The sequence below is a fragment of the Misgurnus anguillicaudatus genome, chromosome 13 (assembly GCF_027580225.2).
Source record: "Misgurnus anguillicaudatus chromosome 13, ASM2758022v2, whole genome shotgun sequence".
NCBI classification, from domain to species: Eukaryota; Metazoa; Chordata; class Actinopteri; order Cypriniformes; family Cobitidae; genus Misgurnus; species Misgurnus anguillicaudatus.
Genome location: NC_073349.2, coordinates 7,077,326 through 7,090,000, shown reverse-complemented (window position 1 = coordinate 7,090,000; position 12,675 = coordinate 7,077,326). Strand labels below are relative to the sequence as shown.

At 36.4% G+C, this 12,675-nt stretch overlaps 1 protein-coding gene across 1 annotated transcript in view; it reads right to left on the bottom strand.

The window, feature by feature from the left end:
- Positions 1–1,783: 1,783 nt before the first annotated feature.
- pkp1a (plakophilin 1a) overlaps positions 1,784–12,675 on the bottom strand; it is a 39,406-nt gene continuing 28,514 nt past the window's right edge. The window contains 3 exon segments of the mRNA XM_055188242.2: positions 1,784–5,460; positions 5,539–5,630; positions 11,380–11,464. Coding sequence (XP_055044217.2) covers positions 5,550–5,630; positions 11,380–11,464 — 166 coding nt within the window. The 3' untranslated portion in view covers positions 1,784–5,460; positions 5,539–5,549.

Here is a 12,675-nt window from a genome sequence, read left to right as displayed (position 1 = left end):
ATCCTGAACGGCAAAATATTGGATAAAGACGTAAAAAGACTGAAGAATAAGAAACGCCTGGATCAAGAAATAGCTAATAAAAGAGTTTACGGGTTTTGGAGTAGATGTGGCTTTGGAAAGCGATCTGAAGGGAAAGAGGAATCTTGTGCTTTTAATGGTAGCTTCCTATAGATGGTCTCACCAAAATCTTTAAGGCTGCCAAATAAGAGGAAACATGACAAAATAACTATCATCAAAACAAATAAGTTACACCAAACTATGTGCTGAACTATATTTGAAGAGTTTCGTTGCAAAACGAGATAACCATCGTTTTATTAATTGTTCAGAAATCTTGTTTTTAGGTTGTGCATTCCAATTAATTTCAATTCAACTGCAGTTGGTTTGTTTTGATTTAAACCTTCATAACTTAAAAAATACAGCTAAGTAGCACCATAAAACAAAATAATAACATGATAACATAATAATAAACATGTTTTGACAAAAATGTTAAAAAATGGATTTATCTCGTTTTGCAACGAAACTCTTCATTTTGAAATGACAAAAATAAACTACTGAAAGATGCTGTTGTGCCCTCAGGCCTTTGTTTAGTTTCAGTGTTAAACAGATATACAGTAAAGGATCTCCACCCACAAACAGGATTTTTTAGCAAATGCCTAAACGCCTTCACTCCAATTAGATTTTAGCAATAAATTTCTGCTGTTCATATCTGACAGCATGCTGTTTATCCATTACTCAATATAGCATTAACAAAACATGCATGCTCAACGAAGTTATTCAGTTCAATTATAAGACCTGAAACAAACTTAAATCAGGCTAGTTTGGGAAATGTTGATTTGTAGCTATTTATAAACTTGCATTACAATAAATGAAAGAAAAATACCAGTTTGATTTGAAGTTAATCCCAGTGTGTGTGAATGAAAGCAGAACTCAATGCAGCGTGTGTAAAAACTGAGAGACTAAAACATTCAAAAATCACTATACTGCACTTTCTACAATACAAAAAACATGAGCACAATTATGCAAATGAACTTTGTTACAAGTCACGACCTAAAAAGTTGTTTGTATAAGCAGTGCAGTACTCGGTTTCCCTATGACAGGAATGCATGAGCTTGCTTTTATATTGGGGAATTTGCATGACTCATAAGATCTTTTCTTGGCTCACAGCCTAGCATTTTTTGTGTAGGGTGGAGGAGATAAGCATCCAGTAGGCTCACCAAGAGATTAAGACACATGTCTCCTTTGGAAAGAAACAAGAAAAGTTCTGCCTGTGCTGGGGAAACGGATCGTTTGTAATATATCTGCACGATTTATGTAAAAACAATGTTTGACACTTGTAGTTTGGCTTATGATCAACGTGTAAAAAATGTTGTAAACCTAAAATGTACATTTAACCCTTAAACTCTGTGGACCCACCGGCAGGTCATTAAATTTTGTTATTTAAATATATAAATTGTGGAAAAGCACAGTTTTCTGCAGAATAAGACCATTTTTATAAATTTATTACATAAATAATGTGGGTAGATGACTCCTAATTTTCGATTTTTGGGGGGATTAAAAAAAAGGATAATTTTGATCCATACAGTGTCTTTTTGGCTACTGCTACAAATATATCTATGCTACTTATGACTGGGTTTGTGGTCCAGGGTCACATATTAATATTACATCTCTTTATTTTCCAAAAATGTTGTCTCATTTGTGAATATTAAATTCAGGCATACCCAATTCTGCCAAAATTTTTATTATACTGCACAGCATAAGTAATGAATGAATAACTGCAAACTGAGCAGGTGCAAAAGCATTTTTATTTTAAATGAATATGAACAACTTAGACATTTAATATTTTAATACAAAATGTAAGTTTTGCAATTAAATGTCTCTGTTTTCCATTCAACATCACTAAGTCTGATAAAAAATACAATGCAAAAGTAAGCTGCACATAGCATCATAAAACAAACAATATTTACAAAACACAATATGAGACAGATTTAGTAAACAGCAAAGCACAGTATACTGTACAATAAAACCACATATAGGTGTTGTCAGAAGGGGGATGAGAAGTTAAAAGTAAACTCCATAATTGCATATTATTAAAGGGTCAAAAAAACAGAGAAAACATTATTAACTTTCTAAAGAACAAAACAATGTTTTTAGATCGAACCAACAACATATGGCAACTATTTCTATACAATCATTTAGGATATTTTTACACCGGGTTCGTTTGCTGCGGTCCAAACCCTTGAATGTCCTGATTTAAGCCACAACCTATTTTCTCATGATTTCGAGATAACAAAAGTTTTTTTTCTGAGTTCTGACATAATCCAAATCTCATGATGTAATTTCTTCTATATAATATTTTGACTGCTGATACATATGAGTTGGGGTCTTCGCCGTCACCACAACTGTAGCTAATAATTGCCCATGATGGATGGTTGAGGTTTGTGAATTTAGGGATCACTTCAAAAGCTACATTTTTTTTTCAATAGCATTTAACAGTTTATTTTAATACATTTCAAAAATCTAAAAAGTTTCCATTATAGTTGACAACCACATGCATACAGTACAGTTTGTTTTGTGACTGTTTGTTGACTATAAGTCATTTTATTTAAATGCTGTTAAAAGTAAAAATGTGTATATTCAAGTGTAACTTTAGAGATGGTCCCTAAATTGACTAATGTCAAATTGCTTTACAAGTTTTTCCACACAAATTTTGCACTAGATTAATCTGAACTTAAACTGGATGAATTGTATAGACCTGTAATGAAAATAGTTGATTTGTGTTGATCCAGTTAACTTGACAAACAATTAAAATGATCTTTTTTTAACCATGTGGATATGGTGCAGGTAGGAGGCAACAGAAAAAAAATTAGTGCACATTATTTACCCGCTGTGAAAAACAGCACATGCAAGAACACAACATACAATATCTGCCCTTAACCTACATGATACCTTCACTCTTTACCTCTATGCTGATCTCCAAATCTCATACATAACAGTATTTTGTTATTTATGATATTTCATTGTAACAAAACAGTAAACATTAACACGTTCAAACACACACACAATAACACCCAGTTTCAACATTTACACTCTCCTCATCCAGTCATAAAAGCAAGTCGATCCTCTGCGTAGGTTCAGTTATGCATTAAGTAAACTTTCGTTCATCTTCAAACTCATCTTAAGTCAACTGAGCAAGCACTAAATGCATGATGCACCTGCTGTTTTAAAGCTACTTAAAGGCGGGGTGCATGATCTCTGAAAGCCAATGTTGACATTGGAAATCACCTAAATAAACACGCCCCTACCCCTAACTATCATCTGGACCTTTTTTGATAGACCCACACATACGCAACCCAGCAAAGATGTCGGTTAGTAGACACGCACCTTGCTAATGCCTGACAAAGTGTTTTTTCAAAAATCGTGCACCCCGCCTTTAATCGAGTACTTTCTAAGAGAAAAAATCAAGTTATGTACAGTACCTAGAATCCCCTATGCAAGTCAGTATACGTAATGCATTGCATTTGGTTTTGAACAAGAAACCATTACAAATGCATATGAACAAAAATGAACATGAAAGAAAATGTAACAAATGTTTTTACTTGACGCCAGTGACTAGTAGTGGCAGAGCGACATGATCTCATTCATTTCAATAGAAGCTTCCGACTTGACCGGCAACAGTGATCATTGAGAAAAGAGATACACACAGTGAGAAAGTCCCTGGCAGTCTGAACGATAATATTCTGATAAATGTTATAGCTGTTTTGTCAATTCAATAAAGGTTTAAACATTCGAGCTCCAAAAAGTGCACAACACGCAACTTAACCCACGTTTCAAATCTTCTAAAGCAATAAGCAAAAAAAAGTGCGTTTGAAAGGTTACAGTAAAATTATAACTGAACTTTTATACTTTTAGCAATGCTCAATAGAAATGGACGATAATGTGTCATTTGCATTTTCATACATATGGATACAATGACATCCCATAACTGCACCCAAAACAAAGCACTAACATGATGCAGTTCATGAGGGCAAAAGTATTCATTTTTATAGACCGTATAAACCAGGGTTGCAACAACTAGTCGATTAAATTCGATAATGAAATTCGTTGTCAACAATTTTCCTTATTGATAAGTTGGTCTTTGACCTCACATGCTCCCGCATCACTGTCGGACAGTGCTGACACGCATCTGCTTCATACAGCGCTAACTGTGCGCTTATAATTAAAGTCAGATGCTGTTTCTTCATAGAGGGCGAACTGTGTAGTAGTGTGTGGCTTTGCACTTTTTAAAGTATACTTCTACACATGAACACCCTAATATAGTGCTTTATTTAGCTATTATGAGAATTGAAAAATGTAATTGAGTAATATCTATGTTTTTACCCGATTAGTCCATTAATAAAAAAATAATCGGGTGATTAATCGATTATAAAAATTGTGACTATGCACTTTTAAAAGTACACTTCTACACATGAATACCCTAATTTAGTGCTTTATTTAGCTATAATGAAAATTGAAAAATGTAATTGAGTAATATTTATGTTTCTACCCGATTAGTCGATTAATCGAAAAAAATAATCGACCGATTAATCGATTATAAAATAATCGTTAGTTGCAGCCCTAACATTTTTGTTTTTATCCGATTAGTCGAATAATCAAAAAAATCGACTGATTAATTGATTATAAAATAATTGTTAGTTGCAGCCCTAACATTTTTGTTTTTATCCGATTAGTCGATTAATCGAAAAAATAATCGGCCAATTAATTGATTATAAAATAATTGTTAGTTGCAGCCCTAACATTTTTGTTTTTATCCGATTAGTCGATTAATCGAAAAAATAAAATAATAATAATAATCTGCAAATTAATTGATTATAAAATAATCGTTAGTTGCAGCCCTAACATTTTAGTTTTTATCCGATTAGTCGATTAATCGAAAAAATAATCGGCCAATTAATTGATTATAAAATAATTGTTAGTTGCAGCCCTAACATTTTTGTTTTTATCCGATTAGTCGATTAATCGAAAAAAAAAATTTATCGGCCAATTAATTGATTATAAAATAATCGTTAGTTGCAGCCCTAACATTTACATTTTTCAGACGCTCAAGTGCTCAAACACCGTTACACGAAGGGACATTTAGATACTGACAACCACACAGGCCATACGGCATTAAGAAACACTCATGAATCAGCATGTATCTTAATATTAGGCATTCGAGAAAGTTTCAATATTGCTAAATAACAGCGTAGAAAAGCAATACAAAAAGATGACAGGAATTACTGTTCTGCAAGACCAGTAGTGCAAGTTTGGCAGGCCAAAGTGTACAAACTGTTTCCCATGGTAAACGTGCACATTAGGCACTAAAAGGATTTTGCTAGCAAGAAGCAAATATACCCAACAGTATATGTAGGCAATCCAAACTGCTGTTCTCTTTGTGGCTTCACAGAGACCATATCTGCAAAACTGAGATAGATTGAAAATCATATTAAAACAGATAGCTAAGGGCATCAAGATACTAAAAACGAGTTGCTTAATACTAACCAACATGTCGATCAGCGGGGAAGACTGCTTGTTACTATTTTGTACGATGCAGCCGTGACGTCGTTTATAAACGTGTCCTTGTTCATCCCTTGCTGTAAATAAACAGAAATTCAAAACATATGCATCACTATATTAAATAAACATCACCGTTTTCTTCAGAATCTCGGCTTTATAACCACATGTTTGCACACGCCTGCTGGAGTTCACAAGGTTTATGCTGAAGTCAGGCATGAAGGAAATAAATCATTACTTTGTCTTGCTTCAGTGCATGCGTTGAGCAGTGAAACAACTTTTCTTCAGTGGTGCGAAACATTACTACAACTAATATAAATAAAGCATATAAATAAGCATTTCCACAATTACAGCTGGTTTGAAGTGAGCACACGTGTTACCTTTTACATATTGACCAATCTTTGAAATGTCTAAATGCATGCTCAGAGCAACTGCTGTACAATAACACTGTATTGAACAGGTAAGATGCAACAATTTCAACAATTTCATGCACAAATTCCAGCAGAGCTTTCAAGTGCAACGCTGTTGAAAAAGAAACTATGCAACTTTTGAAATATCCTGTCGTTTGAAATCTGAACTGTATTTACTAACAACCCACGCTCTAGTTTAACCACCAATGCCCCTAACAGACAAATTGTCATTTTCTTTGTATCTTATAGCTATTAGATAAAGATATGAAAAGTTCAAATGCATAAGCTGCTAAACGCCACCTTTGTCAAAAATTAGATAATGATTGTAACTAAATGTTCATCAAATACTTTCGCATGAAATCTGTTTAATCTTACCTGCGGGCAATTCAGAAATACAGTTTTTTAGGCAGAATCCATTAGGAGAAATCATGCTAGATGCACTTGAGTTTTTGCATCTGAACTCTTCATATATAGATAAAACAATACTTTTTTTTTTGCTATTTAATTTTTAAAAATCAAATGGTAACAATTTGTAATGTGACAAGAATACTTTTTGTGCTGATAAAGTCAGTAATCAATGCATATTATTAACTCTTTCACCGCCATTGACGAGATAACTCGTCAATTAGGAAAAAAACGCTTCCCTGCCAATGAAATAGCGCCTCACATATACTCCGTGTATGTTTTAAAGATCGCTCTGCATCTGATCTCTATCAAAAGTCCTTGACAAAAATTGAATTTTCTCAGCTTTTTGCTCAAAATAGGGTGTTTTTGAAGAAACCTACACATATTTGAGAGGTGATAAAAAGTTTTGTTTGAAAGCAGAGGGTCTGTTCTTTCATTTGATATATTGCTTGTATATATATTCAAAGAAGAACATTTTCTGGAAGGCATTAAACTTTTGTGAAAATCATGAAAAATGCTGGCGCTGCCTGGCAACTTTTTTTAAAACGCCGGCGGGGAAAGAGTTAAAAGCAGTACATGCATGCGTTATACACTGACATTGTGCATCACCCATAGATTTTGCGAGGTCACATTAACATGTAATCAATAAGGTTGTGAGATGAAGCATATTTGGCGTGCTGTCCAAGGGGAGGGCTATTAGCCCGAACCCAGAGTACTCCCCCCTCTTTAACTGGGATAGATGTACTAGCAGAGAGTGAGGTGGTGGGGTGAAGAAGAGATGCTGCAAAAAACACCTGTCACTAGACAGAGGTAAGGGATGGCCATATATTGAGACCTAATCATGCTGATTGGTTGAATTACATGAAAATGCTCTTCCTGAACTTAGTTAGATAAACATACATAGCGTCAGAGAATGGCTTTTTGAGTGTTCTCATCGTTTAATGAAATTAATTATTGGAGAGTCATGCTAAACATGGGCAAAAATCCAAAGAACAATTTGGAAATATGAAGTATTTCTGTGCCAAATGCACTTCGTCGAGGTTCGTAACATTTTTGGAAAGTTTTATTCGAATACTAATTCTGTTACAGTGAGGAAAATAAGTATTTGAACACCTGTCTATCTGCTAGAATTCTGACCCTCAAAGACCTGTTAGTCTGCCTTTAAAATGTCCACCTCCACTCCATTTATTATCCTAAATTAGATGCACCTGTTTGAGGTCGTTAGCTGCATAAAGACACCTGTTCATCCCATACAATCGGTAAGAATCCAACTACTAACATGGCCAAGACAAAAGAGCTGTCCAAAGACACTAGAGACAAAATTGTACACCTCCTCAAGGCTGGAAAGGGCTACGGGGAAATTGTCAAGCAGCTTGGTGAAAAAAGGTCCGCTGTTGGAGCAATGAAAATGGAAGAAGCTAAACATGACTGGGGCTCCATGCAAGATCTCACCTCGTGGGGTCTCAATGTTACTAAAAAATGTGAGAAATTAGCCCAGAACTACAAGAGAGGAGCTGGTCAATGACCTGAAAAGAGCTGGGACCATTGTTTTCAAGGTTACTGTTGGTAATACACTAAGACTTCATGCTTTGAAATCATGCATGGCACGGAAGGTTCCCCTGCTTAAACCAGCACATGTCCAGGCCCGTCTTAAGTTTGCCAATGACCATTTGGATGATCCAGAGGAGTCATGGGAGAAAGTCATGTGGTCAGATGAGACCAAAATAGAACTTTTTGGTCATAATTCCACTAAACGTGTTTGGAGGAAGAAGAATGATGAGTACCATCCCAAGAACACCATCCCTACTGTGAAGCACTGGAGTGGTAGCATCATGCTTTGGGGGTGTTTTTCTTCACATGGGACAGGGCGACTGCACTGTATTAAGGAGAAGAAGATCGAGGCCATGAATTGTGAGATTTTGGGGAACAACCTCCTTCCCTCAGTTAGAGCATTGAAGATGGGTCGAGGCTGGGTCTTCCAACATGACAATGACCCGAAGCACACAGCCAGGATAACCAAGGAGTGGCTCTGTAAGAAGCATATCAAGGTTCTGGCGTGGCCTAGCCAGTCTCCAGACCTAAACCCAATAGAGAATCTTTGGAGGGAGCTCAAACTCTTTGTTTCTTAGCGACAGGCCAGAAACCTGACTGATCTAGAGAAGATCTGTGTGGAGGAGTGGGACAAAAAATAAGATGCTACTACTCTATAGGTACTCAAGATTAACATGAGATTAGCATCTAAAAACACCACATAGACATAAATAAAACAAAACTAAAATAAAAAACAAAACTTGATTTTCACCACAAGTGGACTTTAACTAATGCAACAAAAACAACCCTATTTTAACTCTTTCCCCGCCATTGACGAGTTAACTCGTCAATTAAGAGAAATCGCTTCCCTGCCAATGGCGAGTATTTACGGCTTTCCGCAATAACGCTATTATCAACCAGGTAACTAGTAAAACCCAGAAGTATCGCCCTAGGGCAAACAGCTGTATGTCCGTGTAAGTTTTGAGGATCGCTCTGCATCTGACTCTATCAAAAGTCCTTCACAAAAATGGAATTATCTCACCAAATTTGGTGTTTTTGAAGAAACCTACTCACTAGTTGAGAGGTGAGAAAAGGAGTAATGAAGGTAGAATGAAACAGGTTTTTTTGTTTAAAAGCAGAGGGTCTGGTCTTTCATTTGATATACTTTATGTTTATATATTTTAAGAAGAACATTTTCTGGAAGGCGTTGAACATTATGAAAAATACATTTTTAAAAACGCTGGCGGGGAAAGAGTTAAAGTGTTACGAAATAAATCTGAGTAAACTATATCAGCAGACGATTGCATTTCTTACAACCAAGCATTCAGCTCTATTATGCACCTATTTTTGGTCATGTCTGCTCAGATACCCCATTAGCATAAATCTTTCTAGGATCAGGTGACGAAACACCCCTGTGTTATTCTAATGGGGGTTGGAGGGTCACATCCAGAGTGCACTGTGTAAAACGTTGCTGCCTTGACTTTCAATACCGATCGGCAGAGAGACAGAACTCGTCTCCCGAGATTCCTTGCTTATTCCATTTAACCACTTCCGTGGTACAAGTACAAGTCAGGGCCTGGAAGTGTGCGTATGTGTTAAAAACAGTTTGTACAAGCAAGTGTGGCCTGTTTACAATTGGTACTAAAGGATTTCTATTTTCTTACAAAAAATCCAGATAATTTACTCACCACCATGTCATCCAAAATGCCGATGTCCCTCCCCGCTCAGCCAAGAAATTATGCTTTTTGAGGAAAACACTCCAGGATTTTTCTCATTTTAATGGACTTTAATGGACCCCAACACCTAACAGTTTTAATGCAGTTTAAAATTGCAGTTTCGAAGGACTCTAAACGATCCCAAACGTGTTTACAAGGAGAAAGAGGACCGTTCCGATGTTGTTGTATGTGAAATGATACAAATTAATGTCTTTGTGTCAGTTTATTGTTTAAAATGGTCCGCAAATGTGCGTTTCATATATGTAACACGTGACCTTTACGCAATTACGTGAGGTCGCGCTGGGGCTTCACAGGACCAGAGATATACGAGAAGTTGTGCATATTTTTTATTTTTCTTGTCCAAAATGAGAATCGTTTCGCTAGATAAGACCCTTATGCCTTGATTGGGATCATTTAGAGTCCTTTGAAACTGCGTTGAAACTGAAATTTTGAAGAGTTGAAGTATTGGGGTCCAACAAAGTCCATAAAATGAGAAAAACCCTGGAATGTTTTCCTCAAAAAACACAACTTCTTCTCGACTGAACAAAGAAAGACATCAACACCCCGGATGACATGGTGGTGAGCAAACCATCTAGATCTTGCTCAAGAAAATGGACTAATCCTTTAAGATGCTGTGTTACACAAACAGCGGACTCTGACATAATATTAGTTATTATTGCCAATTTAAACCCATAATTTCTCCCGCTCATGTTTTGACGCCTCGCTCAAAGACCATTAACTTAAAGTTATCAGGACAGAAGCTGTCGAAAGCAGACAAAAGAGATGCATTAAAACACCAGGTGTGAACTGATATATCGACCAAAACGCATCTTAATACCAGGTGTAAATGTGCTCTGAGAGTCTTCTTTGATGTGTTAATGACTAGGCAAGAAAGATGTATGGCAGCCTGAGGTTTTTTAACCCAACGCAGGGGTGCACAGACCTGCACACCCTTTTTTCCCTAAAAATCTAAGGTTGCTCCTCCTTTTATCTTAATAGATCCCTCAAGAATAATGAAAATAAACCATCGCTCTTCCCTGCGGCAGCAACACATTTTAACTACTGTGCTGATGGGCACAATATAATAAAGAAAAAATAAACCAAGTTTTTTTTTATTGCTCAACAGCAATACATTACATAATGACATGTAAGATTACATAATCAATAAAGTCTTCTTAGAGAGTCTTTCGTTTGCGAAAGACTCGCAAAGACATGTCTGGCTCCCTTTGGATACTCAATTCGTTAACAATCATCGTGGTTAAACAAGTTTCTGGTTTCATTAAATTTGCATATTAAAAAGAAGTGTGATCAATAACGCAAAGATTTTGATTAATACATGGATAATGTGTCCGGGATTTGTCATGGGATCATTTGACATGTTCATTCACACTGCCAGTGATTTTCTGGAATACGTGCTCACACAGATTTTGTAAATATCCCGTAAAGACACGTGACATCAGGGTGTGAAGTGTTGTAACATTATTGTAATCATACACTTGGTGTATTCTTAAAGTATCAGGATTGTATTGTTGTTTATTTGTCTATGCTGTGTTTTAAATATGCTTTAATTCATCATTCAACACCATTGTGGAGTATTTCCTCCACATGGTTTTCCAACGTCACAAACATGTAACCAATCACATCAATACAGCTGTACGTGTGGTAAGCAGTTCGAGCCATAGATATTATGTATGGATGCCACATAGACTCGGTGCTGAAACGATTGCAGCACAGCTGCTAAGCTGTACATCTCAGTAGGGTGATCTTACCTTTTTTAAGATACTGCGAATGTCTTTTTCGCCCCACATAGTGTACAGAAGAACTCCGGCGGCTCTTCTTCCATCTGTGAATACCCTGCAAGCGAGAGAGAAACTCAGCTTGGTATCTGCTAAGGAATTAAAATTTTTGTATTTTTGGGTATTTTCCATTCAAAAAAGTAGTAAAGAGCAAATATTATGCTATCGCAAAAATATCTTTCATGCAGTGTGTCATGCGTTTGTAAGTAAATGTAAACAGTCTGCAAAAGCTGAAGGGGTTAATGCTATTCATGCATTCTGGCCCTTTTAACACAGTTTAAGAGTTGTAATCCTCATGCTAAACAAATGCAAAGTGTCAAAAAAGCAGTTGAACGTGTGACAAAGTATTTGTGAAACTCACTCCTCCTCTTTCCAACCAGTTTTTTCGAACATGGGTACCTGTTACGCATCACTGACCCCATATTCCTTTTATGGGCACTTCCCCCGGAAAAGCACGCCCACACGTCAATCAAAGTGAGAGCCAGAATGACCAGGACGCTCATTAGCATTGTTCATCACTGCACACGACAGCTTTTGTTTTATATCAAAAGTCAAGAATGGCACAAAAGAAGTGTGTTTTTGGAGGTAAGGAGAAGAAAGTTTGTTTAGCTTTCCAAGTAAGCTAGCCTTAAGGAAACAATGAATGTAGTTTGTTTATCTGGGATAGCAGCGGAGTTGTGTGTGTGTTTGTTTAATGCTGGATTTCGTTGAAATGGGTCAGTCCCAACCGGGTCATGAATAGCAAGTAAAACTGCATCAAATGTCTGTGTTTTCTTGGTAATCGGCGCGTAAGTGCTTATAATGTAAGCAACACGAACATGTAATAAATCATAAGTTATTAAGAGATAGTGAGATCATGTTTTGTGTGTGTTGCTTGCTCATGACTCGCTTCTCCCGCTGGACGCCTTTGAGATTTTGTGCTTCTCCGGAAACAATCGCGAGAGCTGATCTGTTCTTTATAAATTTGATAAAACTAAAGACTCTTTGGAGATATGAAGGATGTAATACTACTCTATAGGATATAGTGCTGGAATGGATCGCAGTTGATCCGTACCCACCCTGCAATCTCAGGCGGAGCAGCCATCCTGTGACGTGCGCTCACTCCCAATTCAAATGACATGACACGCACTTGGAAAACAGTAACTTTGGAATATACTATTTAGAACAGCATTTAAAAAGCTCTTATTAGGCGTTACTAATACAATTTAATCAAATGTGTGCAAATATATTTTTTTAATTAATAGATTAGTTAGTCAGAGATAAATGACA